We start from the raw sequence: 25,026 nt of genomic DNA on the forward strand, positions 1-25,026 counted from the left end.
TCTAATTCCATGAACTCAATTTAATTATTTAATTGATTATCTGTATGGCTGAGCCATTAAAGAAAAAACTTTAATCTTCTGTCAAGTTTTGGTCATTGGCAAATTTTTCTAGGTGCAGTTCTGGACATCACAGCGCTAGTGTGGGTGACTTAGTTCTACCAACTCTAATCTTTCCTGGTTTAAATTTTTCAGTATTCATCCTACCAACAAAATATGATTCTTTAGTTGGGATTTTTTAAATTTAAATTTTACCATGTGAAATTTTAACCAATGTGAGTCTCATTTTGTGTGTGCTGTTTCTACTAGTAATATTTATGAAATCAACAAAAACTAATGGCTTGTATTTATCTCAAGGAACAAGGCTATGTGATTTGGTGTGCAGCAGAGTCAAAATGTGTTGAGAATGTGTTGAGGTCTTAAATGGTAGGGTTAGCAGGACCAGGTCAAAATATCCTCCTGGTCTTGTCCCCCCTGCCTGATTTATCATTCTGAAATACACATTGACCCTGTCACTCCTTTGCTTCTCATCTTCCATAAGTCCCCATAACCTTTGGGGAAAGACCACGCCTGTGAGAACATTTAAGCATAAGAATGCACCATGTTAATTGTAAGATGCCAACCAAAGACCAGCCTGACCTGACCTCCTTTCTCTTCTCGTATCACTTCTCTACCTTAAGCTTATATTCGACATCAGTCGTTCTTTGACCTTGACTTATCCTTACAATTACCCCATCACCTGGGGAACTTTAAACACAATACAGATGCCTAGGCCCAACTTTCAGAGCTTCCGATTTCATTGTCTGTGTGGGGCCTGGGAATTGGTATATACATAAAATTGAGAACTGTTATTCCAGGTTGATTGATTTTCAACCATTCCCTTTATATATTTAGCACTTTCTGGTCTCACACTTTTATTTATGCTGTTCTTCATCCTGGGAACGTCATCCTCCTCCTAACTATGTATGAATTTATCCTTTCAATTCCAGCTTGGATGTAGATTCCTCCCCCAAACTCAAGGCCAGAATTCTTCTCTCCTTCCTCTGAACTACTTGGGCCTGTTTCCTGATACTGATGAGTTGCTGCTTATATAAGAATGGCTTGTGGTTGTTTCTAAGACACTCTACCAGCTTGTATTGGAAATTCCTTGAGGGTAGATGCCCCATGTCTTTATCTTTGTGCTCTCATCTCCCAGCCTATGACTAACATGTGGTTGGCCTTCAGCTGGCATTTGTAGGATGGATGGATGGATGGATGGATGGATGGATGGATGGATGGATGGATAACTGTCCTTACCACACTACTGAGTGGATATTGATCCATCATTTTTGGATTTCAGGGTGCTCAGCAGGACATCTTCAATCCAACCCTCAATTCATCATGGGGGTGACAGTTCCTTGGGCTTGATTGTAAGAGAGAATGAAGATTACCCTGAAAGCATTGAAATGCAATCCATGAGGATGGTGAATCCATATGGCCACTCTGACAATGGCTATGGTAAGCATTTTTTAAGATGAGAATCATATCTTGGGAAGGAACTAAAATTCAGTGGACTTAGGACAGCAATCACTAAAGATTTGCAGTAATAAAAGAATTGGTTTATCCCTTCCCACTCAAACACCCACCTTACAAGGACTGAGAATTCGATGTCTAGAGAAGGAGCAGTATCATCAGTTATCAGAGCAGGCCAGGTAGCGGTTGTGTGTACATGAAGTGACCAACATTCAGGTTTAATGCATTGTGGTTTTGTGGAAATGGAGGTTCTGTGTGGTCAGATCTTCAGATTTTTCTAAAAAAGTGAGGAATTTTTTATGTGAAACCTCCTGATTTTTACATGCACCCAAATAATAATAATAAAGTAAAAACACTGAGCTGGGCAAACAAAATCACCTATGGGCTAAATTGAGTTTGTGTGCTGCCCATGGTCAGCTTTAGTTTAGCACTTACTGAAGATGTTCAGACAGTCAGCACCTGTGTATAATAAAACCTACTGTGAGGCAAAGGGAGTAACAGGCAGTTCTGCCCTCAAGTTCCTTAAGTGGGTAGGTGACACTGGCACATTAAGACTGAAGAAAATTAACAAGCAGACATTAATATGAGAAAAATCATGTCATCTTCAGAATCTACTGTTTATGAAGGTTTAAATCTGGGAGGCAAAGGAAATTCTACCAATTCTTATCTTGTCAGAAGAAAATAGGGTCTTATTACTGGTAGAGGAAGCCAGTTTATTACACATAAGTCAATGTTATAGGAATTTAGAGGCCACAGGGACCAGAAAAGGGAGGAGGTGTTCAGCCAAGAACAGAATAAGGGACCCAAGTGTTGGTTGGTGCATTTTTCAGCCCTGAGGGCAGATAGGGAAGAGTTTGAAGCAGGCAGAGAGGAGGGGAAGGGATGTATTGCCTTCACTAATGAAGAACACCAACTCCTACACATTTGCATAGAAAACTTTCATTTGGGCTATTCCAGACCTTATACCATGCACTAGCAATGGGGCAAAATGAATCCCATGGGATGAAAATTTATTTTTAAAAGGACAGAAAAAACGTAACTCTTTTTTATATATAAAGCACAGATCCACATACTGTATATGAACAGATATGTAGTTCAATGTACAGTCTACCTGTGGTATTAACATTTCATGGGGGAGGGCAGTAAGGAAGAAATGTCTAAAAAGATACCATATGGGGCTATTAATGAAAAAAGATACTGTCTTTCTTCAAGAGACTAAGATATTGAAGCTCAGAGAGCTTAAGTAACATACACAAGGGCACACACTGCACACAGCTAATAAGTAGCTAACCTGGGAATTGGTTTTTGGCAAGGAGTTTCAGAACCTCCTGCAGCGTCATTGTGTGTGTGTCACCATCAAAATGTGCTCATTTCCTCTGTTCAAAAGTTGAACCTTTAATGTCTACCATGCATTGACTAAAAAGATGCTGAAATGTGACGCTGTCATTTAGACAGCAAGACTGAACTCTGTCCCTAAGAAAATCATGTCTTATTTGCAATTCATTTATGCAGCATCATAAAATGTTAGGAAGGAATCTCTACAATCATCTAGACATTTTTTTTTTGCTTAATCTTTTTAAAATTAAGACTATTCTTTTAGGCTCACAGTAAAAATAAGGGGAAGGTAACAGAACTTTCCATATAGCCCCAGGCCCCACACGTAGAGCCTCCCCCATTATCAATATCTCCCCCACAGTAATACATTTGCTACAGCCAGTGGACCTACACCGACACATCATCACCATCCAAAGTCCATACTTCCCATCAGCGCCCACTGTTGGTGTTATACATTCTGTGGGGTTGGAAAAATGTATAATGACATGTGTCCATCATTATGGATCATAAAGAATAATTTTGTGACCCTAAGACCTCTTGGTGCTCCACCTATTCCTCCTTCCCTCACAGACAAGTCTTTTTCAAACTCTGAGTTGTAACCCATTAACAAGTCATGAAATCAATTTTAAAAAATGGAATAAAAAAATGGAAAAGAATAAGAATATATCAGAGTGCTGTTTATGTAGTCAAGCAAAGTATTGTTTTGTGAAACTTGTTTTTTAGTTACACATGTGTAGGCATGTCCTGGATCTCAGTATAACAATTATTTTTAACTATGGTTTGTAGTCAAATGAAAGCCATCGATCAAGGCTCTTTGTACTTAACAGCAATTGTTTTTGTATTTGTGTCTATTAAAACCTCGAGGTCAAGGTCGAGGTCTTACTGACCATTACATGCTCAGTAAAATCAGGTGTGGTGGATTAATGGTGATATCTCCTGCCTCTTCATTCCAGTGAACCCTGCTTATGTGGATGAAAGTAGCCGTGGCTCAGCGTATAGAAACCCACTGTCTGGGGGTGATTGGCACAAGTCACCCCAAGGTAAGGCTTAAATGACCAACAATTCAATGCTAGAGAAGGAACATTAAAAAAATGCAGACATTGCCATTTCCTCTTAGCCTCTGGTGTGGTAACTAAGCTGTACTTGCTAAATTTATCATAAATATACATTTTCTTTTAGACGTGCAGAATTTTTTTCTCTTCTAGATATCAAAGTGGCTTTCATTAGGACTCTTCTGGTAGCAAGTGACAGAAACCCAAGTCACACTGGCCCAAAGTGAATTTAGTACAGTACTAAATTTTAGTACTTCCCCCGGCTTGTGTCAAGGGAAGGAAGTGGGGAAAACAAAGAATTGAAGGTAGAATTACCTTCCAGCACCTGCACAGTGCCTGGCACATGGCTGGTGCTCAGAGGTATTTGTTGAATGGGTTACAGGAACCAGAGTCTCTGAGTCTGAAGCCACCTGGACTCTCTTTTCCTCCCTCTGTGTCTCGTCTGTGCTTGACTCAGCCTGTCTTTAAGCTTCACCTCATAGTCGGGCATTCTCCACAGGCCAGGGAGCATGACTAATAGAAGGCCGGGATGCACACCCTCAGCTCAGCAACCGCATTAGGATGTCCTTTTTTCTCCCTGGGTCTATCAGTTAATGCTATCCTGCACTCTTCGGGGCCACAGGCCTACACATGGACTAGTCATCTTTCCCATGAGAAAGGAGATTGGGTCACATGTTCATCCTGTAGCTAACACATCTGTTGGTGAGGTGACCATGCTTTGGTCAATTTTTTTCTGAACTATCATATACTTATTAATGATGGTGGAGTATAGAAGCAAGTGGACTAATGGAAGACAGGAGACTTTGAAATCAGTCAGGAAGCTTTATAATGATCACTGTGTGTGACGATGAAAGTTTGATCAGAGGCAGGGGCTAAGAAATAAAAAATGAAGCAACAGAGGCTAGAGATCAGGGAATGCTGGAACCTAGGGACAAATCTGTGAACAGGAAATAAACCCATCGTGTCCTCTATATAATAATGCAAATTGAGGAATCCCATGACTTAAAACTACAGTATCTCTCACTTTCAGATGCCCTGGCCTATATGATAAAATTTGGCCTCATTCTTAAGAGCCTTCTCAAGGAGGTGTGTTTCTTCCACAAGGGCTATTACTGCTTGGGAGGGAAATCCATGGGGACATAAACAATCTCCATTTGGTTCCCACTGGAGCAGAGACTGATTTTAACTACTGGGGAAAAGAAATATCTTTAAGCTCCATCAGTCTGCTCTGTCTAGCCAGCATGAGGTTTGGGGCCTCTGGTAAAGGAGGAGCCCCCAGAAAGCAGAGACCAAGTGAAGAAATGGAGGATCCAAAGATGAACCTGGCTTTCTTTACTATTTTGCTTTGAGTTGGTTCTGATTGTAAAACCATGTGCAGTTCATTGGAAAACAGCCTCCTGATAAAGGGTCACTTTGATGGATTATGCTATGCACCTAAGAAAGCACCCGGCACATAGTAGATGCACACAAATATTCATTCTTTTGTGAATGAATGAGTGATACATCAACATCTTACAACAGGATGGGGCCAGGGTGAAGTGATTAAGAGGCCCTGCTTCAGGCCAGACAGACCTGGGTTTGCTCTGCTACTGCTTATATAACCTCAGTTTTCTGAGCTATGAAGTGGGATTTATTATACTACCTACTTCATAGGGTGATGATAACAATTAAATGATATACTCTATTGAAAGTACTTGTCTTATCATAATGGCAGGTATTGTTACTGTTAATTATCATTGGTGGGGAGGAGTAGAGTTCTAGTCCAATCCTGCCATTTAATGAGTGTGATGAGGAGGAGGGTCAGTTCATTTCCCTGCACCTCAGTTTCTCCAATTATTAAATAAACAGCTTGGCTGGGGTGATTTCCAAATCAGGCCAGTAGTATAGGAATTGTGTTCAGGTGCCTGGCACTGAAGTAGGACGTTGGCTTAGAAACAAAAGGATTAATTTTTCTCATGTAACAAGAAACGTGGAGAGAGGGAGTCCAAGTGTGTACAGCAGGTCTCCCACATGCTCTCAAGGACTGAGGTTCCTTCTAATTTTTTCTTCACCATCCTTAGCAGAGGAATGTTTGTCCTCTTATTTTCATAATGGCAGCCTCTGGTCAGGAGGAAGGAGAAATGGTGAAGGGCAAAAGGTGAAACCAGGCAAACTGTCACCTTTTTAAGAGCATTCCTGGAATCCATATGTCTCATTGGCCAAAATGGGGTCATGGGTCCACCCTTAGGCACAAAGGAGGCTGGGAGAATTTTAACTGAGCACAGTGCCTGCCCAGGAAAGGAGGCTTCTTCTGGCAGGAGAAAAATGGAGAGTGTATATTGGGAGGCAGACAGGTATCAGGGTTGGCCACCCAAGGCAATCAGGAGATAATAATTGTTTCACTATAAACACATTTAGATTTATAAAGGCATATAAAATTATGAATATAAAATATAATTTTAAGCCAGAGACCCTAAATTAAAAAGAAAATCTTACCCAGTGATTATGAGTCATTTAGAAGACTCTCTGACTTCTGTTTCTAGAATCCCATTGTCTTTAATGAAGGATTCTGTTTCCAGTTTCTTACCTAGCTACTGAGACACAACTCTCTTCAGGAGAACACACCTTCTAGGATATGCCTATATTGTAGATGTGGGGAGTTATGTTATGATTTGTCATCTGGCTTTGGCAATCTCATTCTGGCATTTTGAAAAATGTGAATGGAGCATCCCTCTGTGATGTCATCACTTTTTTTGGTGGCTCTCACCAATGCCCTGTGATAGCTGTGTGAGGTCTGTGGAAGCCCACCCCAGTGCAGAATTAGGCTTGGAGGAGGCGAGAGATGCTGTCTGATGACCAAGTGAATGAAATCATCATTGACATTGAGAATGTTCCATCTGGGGTCCAAAGCCATCTATCCTCAAATCTGAATCTTGCAGCAAAGATGCTGAAGAACTCGAGCTTCAGCGTGGTCTCATCTACATCTGACAACGATGTGACAGACTCGCAAATTATCAGCCACCAGAATAACAAAAAAGCCAAGCAGTTGTTACGGTTTTCAACGTCTTTGAATGAATCGTTCACTCAGACCCTTCATTGCCCAGAGCATGTGGACGTAGACACTCCTTGTACCTCACATGAAAACATTCAAGGTAGTAAGACACTGGGGCAAAGGAGCAAAGACAGCTTCCAAGTGATCCCCAGTGTTTTTTAGTTTTAAGACATCAAGTAGGTTGGCGGTTTGGTAGATGACCCGAAGATGCTAGGGACTGAGAAAGGGGTCGCTTTGAGAGCATCTAACACCTAAAAATGAATTGATCTTGATCAATTTGCTTTTGTGTGCCTGGCTCTCTGCTGAGCACTTTCTTCTTGTTATCCATTGAATTTAGTTTTATTTTCTCCCCATACTCTCTAGTCTACACCTTTAAGGCAGGTATGCGTGTCATTTCCATCTGCTTGATGAGGAAACTGAGGCTCAAGGATATTAAGTGATCTGGCAGATCTGGGACACAAATGCAGGTCTGTCTGATTCCCAAGCCTGACACCGTAACCACCATCCAATCCTGCTTTGGTCCAACTCCTTCCCACCTTGGATTTGGCAACACAGGATGCCTGTTATTGCCAAGTCCACAGTGAAACCAAGTCTTACCTGAGAGCTCCCTGCCTCTCTGCTCAGGAGGACAAACACGATTTAGTCTTTTAGATGCTGTTTCTGTTTCATTCCATAATACTCCAGGCTTAAAGCCCAGCCTCTCTCAATGGTTTCCAAGAGAAAAAAAATCCACTTACACCAAAGCATTTTGTGGATTTAGCACCTTAACATACTTCTGTCTCTTCTAATCTTTTTTTGGTTTCTCCTTCTTCCTTCTCTTTTCTTTCTCTTTGAGAAAGAAACAAATTCCTCATCTTCAGTCAAGTGATTTGGTGGCCCTTTCCTGGGGACTCTCACTTCATTTCAACTTGAGAATGTCATTAAAATGAGAGATTCTGACACAATAGCTTGACCCAGGAGCCAGCCTGTGCTTCTTCACTGTTACAAGATGATGACAGCACCTCCAAGTGGCACATGTGGACACAACATCCAAAAGGAGAAGAATCTATCTTTCCCCTGTGTTTTGAACTTTGCTCTTTTGAGAAGGAAGAAACCTTTGCAAAGAAGCTCCTCTGCAGACCACCCCTCACAGAACATTGGCCAACATCTTGTCACATGCCTGTACCTAAATTGGTCACCTACAAGGGTCCAAGGGACCTTCAATATTGGCTTGGAATCATCAGGACCTGTCCCCTATGCCTGGAGAGAGGTCCCACCCTGCAGAAGTTCAAGGACATGGGGCGGGGGGCATAGATTTCTAAAAACATTGGGATTCTATTAAAAAGGAGTGATGACTTTGTAGCAGGCTACCAACAGTACCTGCCACAGTGACCCAAAATGTGATTATGAGTTATTGGGAGAAGAGGTGGGGAAGTTTCTCCAGGTGGAAGAGCACCTGCCAACAGTCGAGCACTGTAAGAAGATGCCTGGGTCTGGAGTCCAGGGGGCAAGAGACAGTGATGCAGGATATCAAAGTGAGGGATAGTAATGTGCAGGCTGTTGTCAAGGAAAAGGAAAACATTGAATTGGAATTGCATGTGAATTATCAATTTCTTTGGCTTTGAGGTTTAATACAGATGCATGATGTCATCTTGTTTTTATCTGTGACCTTTAGGATCACTGAGTCCATACATTCTTCTTTCCTTGTGCTCTTATGAAAATGTGTTCTAACAAACTTCATGTATTTTCTTCCACAGAACAGAAGTTAATCGCATCTCTGATACCCATGACATCTAGAGAGAGAATTAAAGCCATAAGGAATCAGCCAAGGACCATGGAAGAGAAAAGGAACCTTAGGTATGGACCAAAAGCTTTTCTTTCTTCCCAGATGTTATACCAATTTCAATCTTTTACCTTTGCCCTGTCTCAGAAAGATGAGAAATAAGTAAATGCAAGAGAAGAGACCATCTTCCTAAAGAAAAATTCCATATAATCTATCACCCAGAGTGTGGGCTGTGTGTGCTCAGTGACCACATCCAAAGAGTAGAGTGTGGAAATGAGGGAAGGTAACTTTCCAGACGTGAAGTTCACCTAACACTATTACCTCAGCCAGGTGATCGAGGTTGACATCCTCAGACATAAGTCATGTGATTAGAAGAACATAGCCCTTGTGTGGCACTCTCTCCTAAAACCTGTAACCTTAGTCCAACCAGAGGAAAAAGTCAGGTCAGGCAAACCCCAATTGGGGGACACTCTAAAAAAACCCAACCAGTACTGCGCAAAACTGTAAGGTCACCATAAATGAGGAAGGTGTGAGAAACTGTTACAGACATGGGGATTCTAAAGAGAAATGACAATGAATTGCAATGTGGAATGGGATTCTGGAATAGAAAATTCCAGTGATCTTGGTCTCCTTGGGGCTTTGAGTGTCCCTATGCATGAGACAGTCCCTTATCCACATAACAAACCCCTCCCCTCTTTCCAGACTTCATTCAAATGTTGTGCTATTTCAGATTGTAACACAGTCCCCACCCCAGCATCCCCCATCTCCTTACCCTGACCTGTTTTCACTTTTCTTACCCATAGTACAAATCACCTTCTAATACACCTTATAGTTTACACATTTATTCTTATATTTATTGTTTACTGTCTTTCTCTTCCAACTAAGATGTTAACTCCATGAGGCAGGGAAATTTGTTCCTCTCTTTTTTTTTTTGACTTGTTTTAGTATTTAATATAGTAGTACAATATTTTTGGACTATAAGATGCACCCCCTCCCCCCACAATTTGGGAGGAATAATGGTTGTTTTTTGTTTTTTTTAAGATTTTATTTATTTATTTTTAGAGAGAGAAGGGAGGGAGAAAGAGAGAGAGAAACATCAATGTGTGGTTGCTGGGGACCATGTCCTGCAACCCAGGCATGTGCCCTGACTGGGAATCAAACCTGCGACGCTTTGGTTCACAGTCCGAGCTCAATCCACTGAGCTACGCCAGCCAGGGCTGGAATAATGGTTTTTAATGCTGCTGTTGAGTTCTGTTTACATTTACATTGATGAAATATTATGTTATTTATGTTATTAAATATTTTACCATATTTTTTGCTTCAAAAATTTTTTTACTATTTTCCTTCTCTAAAACCTAGGTGTGTCTTATGGTCCAAAAATACATTGATTGATTTTCTTTTATATTTTTGAAATCGGTCTCTATTTCCAGCTGGGACTGTGCCTGGCACATAGTAGGTGCTCAGTAGATATTTGGGGAATGAATGTATTACAGCACCTGTATCTCTCACTTTCTTCTGCTATTCCCCATAGGAAAATGGTTGACAAAGAGAAAAGTAAACAGTCCCATCGTATCCTTGAGCTCAACTGCTGCACTCAATGTCTGAACTCCATTTCCCTGGTAAGTGAGCCTTCACTGCAGTGAAGTGCAAGAGGGTGAAAATGGGGAGGTGGGAGAGTGGGAATGAAAGGAGACCCACAAGGAAGAGGAACCAATTTCAGGGCTATTTCAATGAAAGCCATAAAAATCGGGTCAGTATAGGTGTGGGGAAGCCACATGGGTGTGCAAAGGTCTGAGTTATTTGGGCAGTTTAGCCATTGTGAATTTCACCTTCAAGAGCAAACATGGGAAAATAATAGCACACTCACTTGAGGGGGTGGTCCTGCAGAGTGAATGAGATGACATTTGCAAATGCCTAGTGAGATGCCTGGTGGCTGTTTTTGCTGCTGTGGGACATGCTCAGTAGGTATTTGTTGAGGGAATGTCAAGCCTCATCCTAATGCCAGGCGTACCGGAGATCCAAGAACTGCCTGTCGGAGCTGCTCGATTCCATCAGCCTGTGGCAGAAGACGCTCAAGATCATCGGAGGCAAGTTCGGAACCAGCGTTCTGTCTTACTTCAACTTTCTGAGGTGGCTTTTGAAGTTCAACATTTTCTCATTCATTGTGACCTTCAGCTTCATCATAATCCCTCAGTTTACTGTGGCCGAAAGGAACACTCTCCAGTTCACAGGACTGGAATTTTTCACTGGGGCGGTAAGTCCTCCTTTTCTCTCACCTGGAGTTCACCACCTTGGCAACCCAGAGACACACCTTGCAGGTCACCTTTCCAGACCTCTCACTTTTTCCTGGGAGTCAACTGATGGGGAAAGTTAGTATTTAAATACTGTTTTTCTTATTCCCCCCAAAAGTGACATAAATACAACATAGAATTTCTGTCTCTAGAGGTAACAGTTTGTGTTGTTCAGAGTCCTCTTCTCTGAGTACACAACATACATGTACATGTGCCTCCTTTTCTCTTTTTAACAAAAGATGAATTATTCATAGTACTGCCTATGATTTGCTTTCTTCACCTAATATATGGTGGATGTATCATGTTGGTTCATAGAACTACCTTTTCTTTGTCATTTTCTTTCTACAAAATATAATGCTCCATTTGAAAAATTCCTACTACAGAGGAGAACAAACTAAGAGAAGTCCATTTTACCCTTCGCCCCTTATCTGACTTCCCAGTTCACAGGGTATCTTTGTCCACTGTTTTTCTTCCTTTACAAGCATTGAGACATACATAGCTAGCTAGCTAGGTAGATAGATAGATAGACAAACAGGCATTTTTTAAAACATGAAAAGAGAGCCCTGACCATTGTGGCTTAGTTGGTTGGGTATCGTCCTGTAAACTGAAAGGTCGTGATTTTGAACCCAATTGGAGCACATACCTAAGTTGTGGGTTTGGTCCCTGGTCTGGGCATGTGCAAGAGGCAAACCAATCAATGTTTCTCTCCCTCTCTCTCTCCCTCCCTTCCCCTCTCTCTAAAATCAATAATCATGTCCTCAAGTGAGGATAAAAACAAAACAAAATAAAATAAAATAATAAAAACAATAGGATATAAAACCTTGTTTTGCAACATTTTTGCTTTACTGTGTATCTTGGATATCTTACAGGTCCACATTATTCTATTTAATAGCAACCATAATTTATTTACCCAGCTCTTTACTGAGACACACAACCCCTACCTTGTGTGTTCACCTTCTAGGAGAAAGTTCTGCCACTAAGTTTCTGTAGACCAGGGATCAACATACTACAGCCTGAGAGCTAAATCTGGCCAACCATCTGTTTTTGCACAGCTTGTGAACTAAGATTGGTTTCTATACTTTTATATACTTGAAAAAAATTAAAAGAAGGATAACATTTAGAGAAGCATGAAAATGATATGAAAGTCATATTTCAGTGGCCATAAATAAAGTTCTTTTGGAATAATGCTCATGCTTTGGTAGCCATGCTCATTTGTTTGCACATCTGTGCTGCTTTTCTGCTATGTCGGCAAGTTTTCTGCTATTGCTTTGGCTGTCATATTGGCCTGACTCTGCAGTGAAATGTTCAAAGTAAGATCCTTCCATTTGTCCTTTTTTCTCTTTTCCTGTTAAAATATTTTCCTTGGGATAGATGCATTCAAGTGGAATTATTGTGTAATTTTTGCTCATTACCATGCACCGCATTTTCGAACTATAAGACACACCCTCTCCCCCCAAATTTGGGGGAAAAATGCAGCAGTGACCCTGCTCCTGCCTCCTGTGACCCCGCTTCACCGCCAGCCCCCCACCCCACACAGAGAGCCAGGTAAGCTGCATTCGGACTATAAAATGCACCCCTTTTTCCTCCCGAATTTGGGGGGGGTGCATCTTGTGGTCCAAAAAATACATTATATTTTATATACTTGTATATATGAAACATTTTATTGTGAAAAATTTCAAACATACAAAAATAAAGAGTAGTATAATAAGCATCCAAATACACACTATGTAGATTTAAAGTTGTTAACATTTCACCATATTTATTTTATCTTATTTTTTAAATAATTTTTAGAGAGAGAGGGAGAGAGACATTGATTTGTTGTTCCACTTACTTTATGCATTCATTGCTGGATTTTTGTGTGTGCCCTGACTGGAGAGTGAACACACAACCTTGGCACATCAAGATGACACTCTCACCAGCAGAGTTACCTGGCCAGAGCTTCTATCTTATCATTTTGGGAGGCATTTTACAGTAGATTACAGACATGAGGATACTTCACTCTGAATTTCTTTAATGAGCATCCTACTTTTAGCCTAATTCACTTGGTCAGTGGGTCCTGGTGGTAATATAGCTGGGTCCTTCTGTTGTAAAGCAATATTGATTCAGGATTCCTTTTCAACTCTGAAGGCCTAGTGATAAAATGTCTAACTTCTCAGTGGCCTTGGGTGCTACTTTCCTGGCAAACAAAACCTCTAAATTGACTGGTTCAAGCTTCTAGAAGACCAAAGAGGTAAACTGTGTTGACCATAGGCATCCATCGTTTCTCAAGAGACCCACCTGACCTATGGCTTATTGTCCTTTCCAGGGTTATTTTCATGACACAGTGATGTACTATGGCTTTTACACCAATTCTACAATCCAGCACGGAAACAGTGGGGCGTTCTACAACATGCAGCTGGCCTACCTCTTCACAATTGCAGCCTATTTGATCATCTGCTTGTTCAGTTTGCTGTTCAGGTGTGAAGTGTCGTCATTTCCTGATTCTAATCTCTTTTTAGATTTAGGCAACATCCAAGGGACTCAAAAGTTACCCAGCAAATAGTTTCTCTATAATCTGTCTGATCATTCCTTGTCCTGCAACATAAATAGGGGTTTGGACAGAGGAGAGAGGTTTTGTGTACTTTAAAAGAAATTGGTCAGTCTGAACACAAGGATGAGATCACTCAAGCAGTTATATGGACAGAAGGATATGGACGAATAATTGTCAAATGATAATTGTCAAAGAGGAAGGGCAGATGTTCAGCCTCTGAATTAGTTTGCTAGGTCTGGGTGGCTTAAGCAATGGGAATTTATTTCCCAAATTCTAGAGGCCGGAAGTCCAAGATCAAGGTGTTGGCAGTGTTGGTTTCTTCCAAGGCCTCTGTTCTTGGCTTGCAAATGGCCATCTTCTCTCTGTGTCCTAACATGGTCTTTCCCTCTGTCCATGTCTGAGGCCTAATTTTCTCTTCATATAAGATATTGGTCATATTGGATTAGGGTCCACCCTTGGTGACATCATTTTAAATTATTTATATCTGTAAAGATCCCATCTCTACATATAGTTGGTATTTTAGGTACTGAGTTTTAGACCCTCAACACATGAAATTTGGAGGGAACACAATTCAATCCATAACAACCTCATTGCCAGCACAATAATCCAAAGTAAAATGAGATTTTTTTTCCCTATCAAACTAAGAAATGCTTCCTAAGCTGCTGTTACTCAGTGATAGCACATTTTGGAAAAGAAGTGTTCATTTTACTCAGCATTTGTTTATCCTGAGCCTGATTTCACTGAGCCTTCCTGACATTTCAGTGATAACAGCTGCCTTTATTGAGTGCTTATTGCTCTGAGCACTACGCTGACTCTTGTGATCAGCTGAATAATGCCCCTCACCTCCCAAAGATGCCCACGTTCTAATCCTCAGAACCAAAGGGACTTTGCAGATGTGATTAAATTAAGGATCTTAAATGGGAAGATTACTCTGGATTATTCAGGTGGGACCAATGTAATCCTAAGGTTCCTTGTAAGTGGGAGGCAGGAGGGTAAAAGGTAGAGAGCGAGTGTAAGATGTTACTCTGCTGGCTTTGAAGGTGGAGGAAGGGCTTACAAGCCAAGGAATGCAGGCAGCCCCCAGAAGCTGGAAAAGACAAGGCAACAATTCCTCCATTACAGCCTCCAGAAGGAATACAGCCCTGCTGACTCCTTGATTTTAGATCCATTTTCTGATTTCTGACTTACAATAAGAGAATAAATTTGTGTTGTTTTAAGCCACTAAGTTTGGGGCAATTTGTTAACAGCAGCAATAGGAAACTAACACATCTCTCATAATAACTCTGTGAGGGGAGTACTATTATTATCCCCATTACTTAGATGTGGAAACTAAGGCTTAGAGCAGTTAAAATGACTACAGTTCCCCAGATCACAATTTAAGATTATAAATCAGGCCTGGCAGACCCTGAAGCCAGAGCATTTGACCATCATGTTTGTGATCACACTGTTCCAGAAGAACTTGGGGCTAACTTTTCCATGTTACCTTTTTCTGTTAAAGATAGGGCTTTCTTTTATTTTAATCCATGTACCCCCAATGCTCGTGCTAATAACCCTCGGGTATTTCGGTTTCTGATTTCCCTAGCATGGCCACGTATTTCCGAAACAACTTCATTAACCCCCACATTTACTCCAGAGGGATTACTAAACTTATCTTTTGCTGGGACTTCACACTCACTCATGAAAGAGCTGTGAAGCTGAAACAGAAGAATCTTAGCACTGAGATAAAGGTAAGGCAAGCCTGTTTTTTACAGCACCTTCCCAGGCTGGTTTTCTCTCTTCAGTATGTCTGTAACTTTTCTTAAAATAATAATGAATTTTTTTTTTGCCCATGAGATTGACAAAAAACAAGAGAAAAAAAGAAAACACCCCCAAAATCCAGAAAATATCTTCATAATGCCCAGTGCTTGTGATGCCTTAGAGAAATGGACATTTTCATATGACACAGTGGCTTAATGATTGGTACAAGCTTACTGGAGGGCAATTTAGCAATTTACAAAATGGTAAATGTAAATAATTCTTGACCTCATAGTTCCAGATTTAAAATTTCATACAGTGGTTTTCAGCCCAGAACAATTTTGCCCCTCAGGAAGTATATGGCAATACCTGGAGACTTTTTTGGTTTTTACCCCATTGGGAAGGGAGTGCCTTTGGCATCTGTTGGGTAGATCTAGCTAACCACCCTGCAGTACACAGGACAGCTGCCACGACACAGAACTATCTGGCTTCAAACGTCAATACTGCCAAGGTTGAGAAACCCTGGTCTGTTAAAGAAACTTATTAAAAACAAAGAGCAAGCAAAATGTATAAACAACGGGGCTTTGTCAAGAGGATTGCAGATATTAACTACTTATTCTTCAAGAGTTGCATGGCCTCAGTGTACTTTCCTTGAGAGCACTGTCCTGATCTACTAGTCCTATCTGTTCCTCTAAAAAAAAAATGTAAAGGCATTTGTTGCAATGATGGGGGTGCTTGCCCATTTCAGATTTTCCCATGGTGTCTCCCATAATCAATGTTCGGCATGAACTTTTCCTGTCTCTCACCTCTGGATCTGGGGTGAATTTGTGCCTCCAGGAGTGAAGAGTTTTCACTGGGGGTGGGGAGGAGGTTGTCTGTGGGTCAATGTGACTTCCTTGTGTTTATAGGAGAACCTGTCAGAAATCCGTCAGGAGAATATCAAGTTAACACTCAATCAGCAGCTGACCCGCTTGTCTGTCCACCTGGCAGCCTGGGTTGTCTCTACCGGAGTGGCCATTGCTTGCTGTGTAGCTGTTTATTACCTGGCTGAGAACAACTTAGAGGTAACCAGAATGCCAGAGGCACCAGGGGCCAGAGCACAGAGGGGAGAGTAAAGTAGACCCTGCTGCCCAAAATAGGTCCGTTGGTATCAGCTGGAAACTTGCTTAAAAATGCAGGATCTTGGGTCCCTTCTGTAGCCCATGGACTAAAAATCACATGTTAACAATGTCCCCAGGTGATATGTGTGCATGACTTAGAGTGAGAAGCTCTGGGCTAGTGGAGAGTTGGGAACTTTGGCTACAGATCTGGGACCAAGTTCTGGTTTCTTCCTTTATTGTTACATCCCTGAGGCTTCCCACAGCCCCTGGCACAGTGTAAAATGTTCACTAGGTATTATGATCTGATGGACTCTGGCAAGTGATTTAACTTTCGTGAGCCCTGGATTCCTTACCTATAAAATAGGAGTGATCATACCTAGCTATGTAGGTGTGTGGTCAGGACTAGAGAAAAGGTATGTGGAGAATCTACCCAGTGCCTGGTACTGTGAGTGATGAAGGAGTGTCAGTTTTGTTTTGTTTTTAAATAATATGAACTCTGAGGTTAATTCACTATATGTCCTGGTTGATGTATTGTTTTTCTGTAGATTTCAGCCTTTTCCTCTGGGGCTAAATGTAGACAGTTTGTTGACCTCTAGAATCATGGTCACAGCTTGTTCACTTTTTTCAATTGGCTTCCCATTACCCTCAATATAAAATCTATCCTCTGTGGCATAATCAATAGATCTTTTATGATCTGACCCCTGCCTACATCTCTAGCCTCATCACCCCACAAGCACCCATATCCCACACCAGCAGCACTAAATGGTGTGTTCATTGTTCTCTGAACACACCATGCGTTCCCTCATCTCTAGATGGGAAACATATATTCTATGCTACATTCTCCTCTCACTTCCCTTCATATGGTAAACTCCTCCTTTCCCCCCTCTGGACCTCAGCATGGGTGTCACTTCCTCCAGCAAGCCTTCTCTCACCACCACTACACTCACTAGGTTGAGTTAGGTGCTTTTTAACCTGCAGGCTTTCCTCATGCACTTGTCATACACAGCATTAAAAATACCTGTCAATGCATCTGTTTCTTCAAAAGACTGTAGGCAGAAACTTGGCCTAATATGTGATATGTAGTAGGTACTCAATCAAATGGATGAATAAGTGAAGGAGAAGCCAGCAAAAAATAGGGGTGTGGGATTGTACAACCCTACGGGCTTGCCATTAACTATATCAAGGCATGCCCTGAAAGAGGAGAAGTTGAGTCGCAGTCCTCAGGGGCCTGGCATCACCTAGCTAAGGTGGAAGCTGTGACAGGGCAGCTGTAGATATAAAGACTTCTGTGTTTCTCCTCTGGGAGGTTTCCTCCATGTCCACCTGAATTGAAGGAGGGCAGCAGAGGAGGGGAGGAAGCAGAAGTGGCCTCATCCCCATTGTTTGAACATCTGTTCTATGACAGGCAGGATCAGCTCTTCTCACAGCACCAGGAAACTACAATTTCATGTAAATGGTACCCAGGTTGTGTCATTTAGGAGCCAGACCTTGCCTTACTGGTCTCATTTAGTTCTTGCATGTCACTGTGGGTTATGTGAGAATCTCCCCATTATACAGATGATGAAACAAAGGCTCAGAGAAGCTATTTATCTGGGCCTGGACCTTGCAGTTTATAATATGGGGAGGGGGACAGAATTTGTTATGCTGGTTCCCCAATACTGCCCAAAATTGGAGTGGTGCTTCAAAACCATCTAGAGGTGAATGGAGGCAGGGTCAAGCGTTAGTCTGAGGAAGGAGGTTGTGAGACATCAGATAAATCCACTGGGATCCTTTATTCCAAGGATGTCTGGCAGAAGGGCAGCCCAGGCTTCAGTCTGAGCCAAATGCCAGGGTGTTATGTCCATGTGAAGGAAGGGGGACCCTCTCCCAACCTCACACAAAGTTGTGGCATGGACTAGCAGATGCTGCCCTTCCCCTAATTCAGCACCCAAGGACAGGTGAAGCCTGGGGAAAATGAACCAGGCCACACAGGAGCAGGGAGGAGACATTCCAGAGGGATGGAAACCCTCATGCTTTATTAGTAGGCTCAAACTTTTGCTCCAACAGCCAGGAAGCATATTCTCATTTCAAGAAAGTTACAGAATGGCTTTTTGAGGTCAGGCTCTTGATTCAGAAAGACCTGGGTTCAAATCTCACTTCCTAGCTGGGTGACACTGGACAAGCATCTTCACCTCTCTGAGTCTCCTTTTGCCCCTCAGTTAAGTCAGAGTTAACGCCCTGGGCTGCAGTGAGGATTAATGCAATCATGTGGGTAATGAATGTTTGGCACAGGGGAAGTGCTCAGTAAGCAGTAACTTAATAGCTAATCCCAGAGGAACTACTTCTGGGATTTTTTCATGGGCACGGGGGTCTTCTGAGTGAGGCAGAGAGGGGTCCAGTGCACAGCTGGCATCTGGATTTTCTCCTCCCTCCCCACAGTTCCTGCAGAGCCACAGGAACCCCGGCGCGGTGCTGTTGCTGCCTTTCATGGTGTCCTGTATCAACCTGGCGGTGCCTCGCTTCTACTCTGTGTTCAAGCTGGTGGAGCACTACGATGTGCCGAGGCAGGAAGTTTACGTCGTCCTGATCCGGTAAGTGTGTCTGTCACTGCCAATGCCAGCCTCCATTTTAATGGAGGGAAGTGGAGTGGGAGCTAGTAAGGATTATAGTCAAGTATTGAAGTTCTGTTTTCCAGAAAGAATTTCAAGAGTATAGTGTGTTTGTATGGTATGGGTTAATAGCTGTAAAATCCAAAGAGCCCAGAGAAAATACAGGTTTTTAGTTACATCTGCCTTTTGCACAAAGTAGTGGGTTATCTTTCCCAGTTGCTACCAGCCAAAGGATGAACATTATTCTCAGTTATAAGATGTACAGACTGGGCAAGCTGTGCACTGCACAAAGGCTCCTGGCTGAGGCACTGTATGGGGACTGACATCATCCAGTGTGTCCATGAGTCAAAGTGTGAGCCCTGGTACCAGCTGCACCAGTCAGGAAGAAGAGGCACATTTGTATAACTCAGCCACCCAAATGAAGGTGGAGGGGGTGCTTCTGGCAATTCATTGGCTGGGATTGGTGGTGCCTTCTTTTGATTCCCACAAAAGCACTGTATGTGCTAGAGGTGACCCTAGGGTTTTGGTAAAGAAAGCATAAAACTGTCCAAATTGTGTTCTTATTGCTTCTTCTTGGCTAATTCCCTACCAGTTCTTTGTGATGATGGTGTTTACAACAATAAGACTGGACAATGCAGCTTGAGTTTATTTAGTGACCAATTCCAGAGCCCATGGCTCTGGAGTCTGGCTCCGGGCCAGCTCTCCAACCTCATTTCCTCCGCTTCTCCCCCTTCCTCAGTGCGCACCCAATATCACTGGCAACCTGTTTATTCACAAACATGCCAAACTCTACCCCCACTTCTGGCCCTTTGTACTGGGCATTCCTTCTTTTTGGCATGCTCCCTCTGCAGGTAGCAAGTCTATACTTACATCAGTGTTTATAGTTTTTTCATACAGAACTCACACATTTTTGTTGCCTTTAAAATTCTAACAAAGATATGTAAAAAAAACCCATATATATATGGCCAGCCTCCTATTTTTATAAATAAAGTTTTATTGGAACACAGCCATGCCATTGGTCTGTGGCTGCTTTTCTGCTACAATTGCAAAATTGAGTAGTTGCAACACAGAGCGTATGGGCACAAAGCCAAAAATATGTAGTCTGTGGATCTTCACAGAAAAAAAGTTTGTTGAGCCCTCTTCTTGGTCAGTGTTTAGAGTTAATCTATATCTGTATTATTCTCCTAAAGAAAAATCTTAGCAAGCTTTCACTTCTGTGCACCCTGCTCCACTTGATGCCTCCTCTTTGTGGCTAGAAACAATTGGGGCTTTTTAAAAATTGTGGTATATATCATAAAATTTGCCATTTAAACCATTTTTAGGTGTACAATTCAGTGACATTAAGTAGTTTGTTTTTTTAACACATGCATTAATAATAGTTTCACTGGCTTCTTTGCTTGCTGGTATTTATTTAATGTATCCTACTTACAACATCCTCTTTTTGTATTGTAAGGAGAAAAACTAGTTTACAGTGGGTCTGGAGGTAACCGACTTTCTATGTATTTCTAGGTCCTAACATATCTTTATTTTGCCTTTCTACTTGCATGTGGGTTTGGATGGGCTGGGGACTCTGTATTCTAACTAACCTCTTCCCAGGGTCTATAGGTGCTGCTCTGAAATTTTCTGACATCTAGTGCAGTCAAATACTCACCCAGCCTCTCTTCCCACACCCTTCTTGTTGACTGTCTCTAAACTTCAGACACCCCAGGACCACTGCCACCTCTGAGACTGTCCTCTGACGAGCTTGTTTTAAGCTGCAGTTTCCTCCACTAACCCCCTTTCATCTCTTTGTCTTTCTATCCTTTAAATCTGCTGTCTATATTCTATAAATCCCTCTGTATTTCTGGTATATTCGTGATGACTTTTCTTGTTCTTTTTGCTGTATGAATCTTTTAGCTTCTAACTTTTTTATCATTTCAATACAATTTGAATGGATGGCTGGTAGACATATATACTCAGTATGTCAGTTTGATCCAATGGCTTTGCTATTTAATTTGCATTTTTGATCACTAGAGAGATTCATTGTCTCTTAATATGCATTAACCATTTTTAGTATTTCATAAAATATTCAAAATCTCTTTTACATGAAGAGAAAATGGGAAAGCTCAGAAATACACTATTTTTCCATCTATGGTAAGATTTATCTTTGCTGAGGAAGAGTGTGTTTTCACGTGTGGCCTGGAACACTGTAGCCTGCAGTGTGTGAGTGTATAAAGTTCTGACACCAGTTCTAGTGGGCAGGGGGGAGGGGTACATGGTCCTCACACTACCACACAGTTCTCTGACACCAGCTAGGTGTCTGATAATTCAGCTCAATTCTGACACTACTTACATGGAAATTAAACAGGTTAAGGACACAGTCCTACAAGACTGCCCCACCCCTTGCCACCTCCAGATGCCAATTGCAAGTCTAGGTTGTTACCTGTGATTCTGATTTACTAGCTGCAGATTGGTGGTTCCCATGCCTCTCTCCTCAGGTTAGATTAATTTGCTAGAGTGGTTCACAGAGCTCAGAGAAACATTTTACTTACTAGCACACTGGTTAATTCTAAAAGGATAACTCAGGAACAGCCAGGTGAAGAGATGCCCAGGGCACGGTGTGGGGAAAGGGCGCGGAGCTTCCACGCCCTCCCTCTCCAGGCCCATCGTTCTCCCAGCAACTCCGTCACCAATCCAGACACTCCAGACCCTGTCCTTTTCAGTTTTTATGGAGGCTCCATTACACAGGCATGACTGATTCGGTCACTGGACACTGATTCAGCTTCCGGCCCCTCTCCCCTCCCCAGAGGTAGGGCTGAAAGTTCTCACCTCCCAGGTGCTTCCCAAAGTCCCTCCTTCACATGATGAAAGGCATCTTTATTGCTTTCCTCACTTAAAATATTCCAAGAATTTTAGGAGCTCTGTGCTAGAAACAGGGCCAAAGACCAAATATATATTTCTTATAACTCAATATCACAGTATATTAAGGCACTAATTTAGTAAAATATTGAGGGCCATAGTAGGGCTAGGCAATGGGCAAGAGGTTGGGGGTCTGGCATTAAAAGAGACAGATCTAGTTCCCTTCCTACACAACAGAGCCCAGCACAATAGCTCTCAACCTTCATTATGCACCAGAATTACCTGGAGGGAATGCTAGGCCCCACTCCCAGAGTTTCTGATTCCATAGGTCTGAGGTGAGGCCTGAACATTTATCCTTCTAACAAGTTTACAGATGCTGCTGCTGCTGGTGGTCTGGGGCCCACACTGTGAGAACTACTGGTCTAGTGACACATGATTCTTGGCACACCAATCCTGAAGCCCCATTAAAACCACAAGGTATTGATTTAAATACCTGGTTTAAGAACTGAGGCTGTGAAAGCAGATGGTGCTCACTTTGAACCTTTGTCTTGCCCTTAACAAGCTATGAGACCTTTTGACAAGTTATTTTATCCCCCTGAGCTTCAGTTTCCTCACTGGTAAGGTAGGCATAAAATACTATCTACTTGATTACAGAGCTGTAAAGATGAAGAGGGATGATTTAATAAAGTACTTAACACAGTGTACTGTCTATTGTAGCACCCCCCAAAAAAATACATTACTATTATTGTAATAAAAAGTAAAATCAGATAATTTTGCGATACATCGAAAGAGGATGTATCAGTCAGAATTAATTAGGTTATACTGCTACAGTAACAAACTTCTCCCCTCATCCAAATCTCAGTGACTTAAAAACCACAAAGGTTTATTTCTTGTTCATGCTACAGGGCCATTGTGAATTGGCAGGGGGATTTGCTCATGTTAGTCATGCAGGGATCTAGGCTGAGAGAGCAGCAATCACCTGAAATGTTGCTGATGGCCATTCCAGACGGAAGACAGTAAGTGCTGGGGTGAGGGAGGTGTCTCACTGGCATTTAAGTGCTCCAGCCTAGCAGGGACACAAAGTGACACACATCACTTCTGCTCACAACTCATTTGCCAGAACTAGCTAAATGGCCCACTCAACCACAGCAGGGCAGGAATTTCCTTCCTACCATGTGCTCAAAAGGGAATATTGGCAAACACACTAATGACTGCCACAGACAGTAATGGCAGTTGTCTTCTCTTCTGTTTTTCAGAAACATCTTTTTGAAAATATCAATCATTGGCATTCTGTGTTACTATTGGCTCAACATTGTGGCCCTGGCTGGTGAACAGGTGAGATTCCCATGCTGTTTTGCCTTAACTTTGGTTTCTTAGCCTTTGGCCACCAGGGAGGAACTGAATTTCTCAAAAGTTTCTGTCCTTGATATTGGAGCCAATATTATGTTATTCTATCTGTCCATTCATGTATCCATTTCCCCATCCATTCAGCCAGCCAGCCAGCCAGCCAGCCCGCCAGCCAGCCCCCCACCCACCCATTCTTGAGCTGTGCATATACAACTTCTCTCTCCTTATTCAGCCAAATCTAAAAGCTCTCACTCAGTCCATTAGCTCATACTACTTCCTACAGAGGTAACTGACTGCCAGTTTCATAAACTGACCAATTCAACCTTCTAGTTTATGCTAGCTTGCTACACCTCTAGGCCACTTTCTTAGTTAAGCAGATATTAATTGATTTTTCATAAGGTTAATAAGCAAAAGTAGTGGAGGCATTATTAGCTATTGACAACACCTGCTCTCCTGAAGAAACTGATTATCTCCAGCTGAGAAATAGGACCCAGAAGGCCTAGGAGAGAGATGACAAGCATTGAAAGGAGATAGAATGAGAAGGGAAAGTTTGGGTGCAAGTGGAGGACAAGACTTTACGGAGGAAGAAGTGTCACAGAAAACGGATAAACACCCTGAAAACAAACTAGGCCTAATGATGCATTTCTGCCAAGAGTGGGTCTGCTTTTCCGGGTACCCGAGAACTCCGTCAGAACGAACCACCAGCCATGCCTGAGAACAGGGTGCCAGGAATAGATAAAAAGTGAGGGGAGGCAACAGCCCCTACCCATAGCCTGACTCTTGTTTGCCTTCCAGTGTTGGGAAACCCTCATTGGCCAGGAAATCTACAGGCTCCTCCTGATGGATTTTGTGTTTTCTTTAACTGATTCCTTCCTGGGGGAGTTCCTGAGGAGGTAAATATTTATCTTGAGTAATTAGTACCTAGGGTTGTAACTGGACCCATGGTCTTGACTGAGCAGGAAGTATGGGTCCCTAATGTTCTTTAAGGGTACATTGTTCTAAATCTGCCTATTGTCCTTTGAAATATTGTTTTCTTCTGAATCAAATGAAGTTTCACTTTGACCTGACAGTCCTGTTGTCAAAGTTCTTTTGGTTGTCTCTTTCTAACCTTCTCTTTTTATAAGAGCAAATGTTCCAGAATAAAACAAAAACTGAGAGCCATTTGAGATCTTATTCACCATAGATAATTTTAATATTCCAGTGTATATTCTTCCAGGTTTTTCTACTGCTTGTAGATACTATGTGTGTACTAAGTACACATTGCTTGTGTGTGTACTATGTAATTGTCAAAGACAAAAATGGGGTCACACTGTGAAATCGTTGTGCAGTTTGCTTTTTATTAATCCAATCACAATGCTTTGGCACTTTTCCATGCCAGTACATATAGATTTACCTCATGATTCATTTAATTGAATTTAGTTAATGTACTAGTTTTAGTTTACAACCCAGGTGTACAGAATCGAGCCAGTGTTATCATTAGCCCACCTGTAGTCCTCTTTTATTCATTCATTTTTTAATGATATGTGAGCATCTCATTCCTTATCAACATTTACATATTTCTGCCGCAGTGATAAGATGGCATGACACAATGCTGCTTCTTTTCTCAGCGGGCAGGTTGAATGACAAAATTTCTCACTCTGTCTGCCCAAACTCACTTATTCCGGCCTCTGTCTGGGGTGTGGACATAAAGATGAGAAGTTTGGGGGCGGGGTGGTGACAGCAATTTTTTTTGGCAATTCTTCTGTATGAAGAAAAAAATTGGTCTCACGTTTTCTCGGAGTAAGTGGGGAACTTGTTTTCTCCCCCGTGAATTTGGAAACAGAAAAAGCACCATTAATTTGATAGCAGTAACCCCCCCAAATTGAAAATTTTTCACTTTATTTGGTTCAGAGAGACTGAGTTTATTTAG

The 25,026-nt window shown here is 42.0% G+C and overlaps 1 protein-coding gene across 2 annotated transcripts in view; it reads left to right on the plus strand.

The window, feature by feature from the left end:
• TMC5 (transmembrane channel like 5) overlaps positions 1-25,026 on the plus strand; it is a 67,520-nt gene that overhangs the window by 29,996 nt on the left and 12,498 nt on the right. For both annotated transcript variants that reach the window (XM_045819354.1, XM_045819355.1), the window contains exons 3-13: positions 1,337-1,494; positions 3,798-3,884; positions 8,664-8,763; positions 10,221-10,308; positions 10,695-10,943; positions 13,286-13,437; positions 15,093-15,237; positions 16,153-16,308; positions 18,763-18,914; positions 23,027-23,105; positions 23,913-24,010. In XM_045819354.1, the coding sequence (XP_045675310.1) occupies positions 1,337-1,494; positions 3,798-3,884; positions 8,664-8,763; positions 10,221-10,308; positions 10,695-10,943; positions 13,286-13,437; positions 15,093-15,237; positions 16,153-16,308; positions 18,763-18,914; positions 23,027-23,105; positions 23,913-24,010 (1,464 nt within the window). The remainder of the gene's footprint in view (positions 1-1,336; positions 1,495-3,797; positions 3,885-8,663; positions 8,764-10,220; positions 10,309-10,694; positions 10,944-13,285; positions 13,438-15,092; positions 15,238-16,152; positions 16,309-18,762; positions 18,915-23,026; positions 23,106-23,912; positions 24,011-25,026) is intronic.

The sequence above is a fragment of the Phyllostomus hastatus genome, unplaced genomic scaffold, assembly GCF_019186645.2.
Source record: "Phyllostomus hastatus isolate PE091 unplaced genomic scaffold, TTU_PhHast_1.1 phas_scaffold_385, whole genome shotgun sequence".
Lineage (NCBI taxonomy): Eukaryota > Metazoa > Chordata > Mammalia > Chiroptera > Phyllostomidae > Phyllostomus > Phyllostomus hastatus.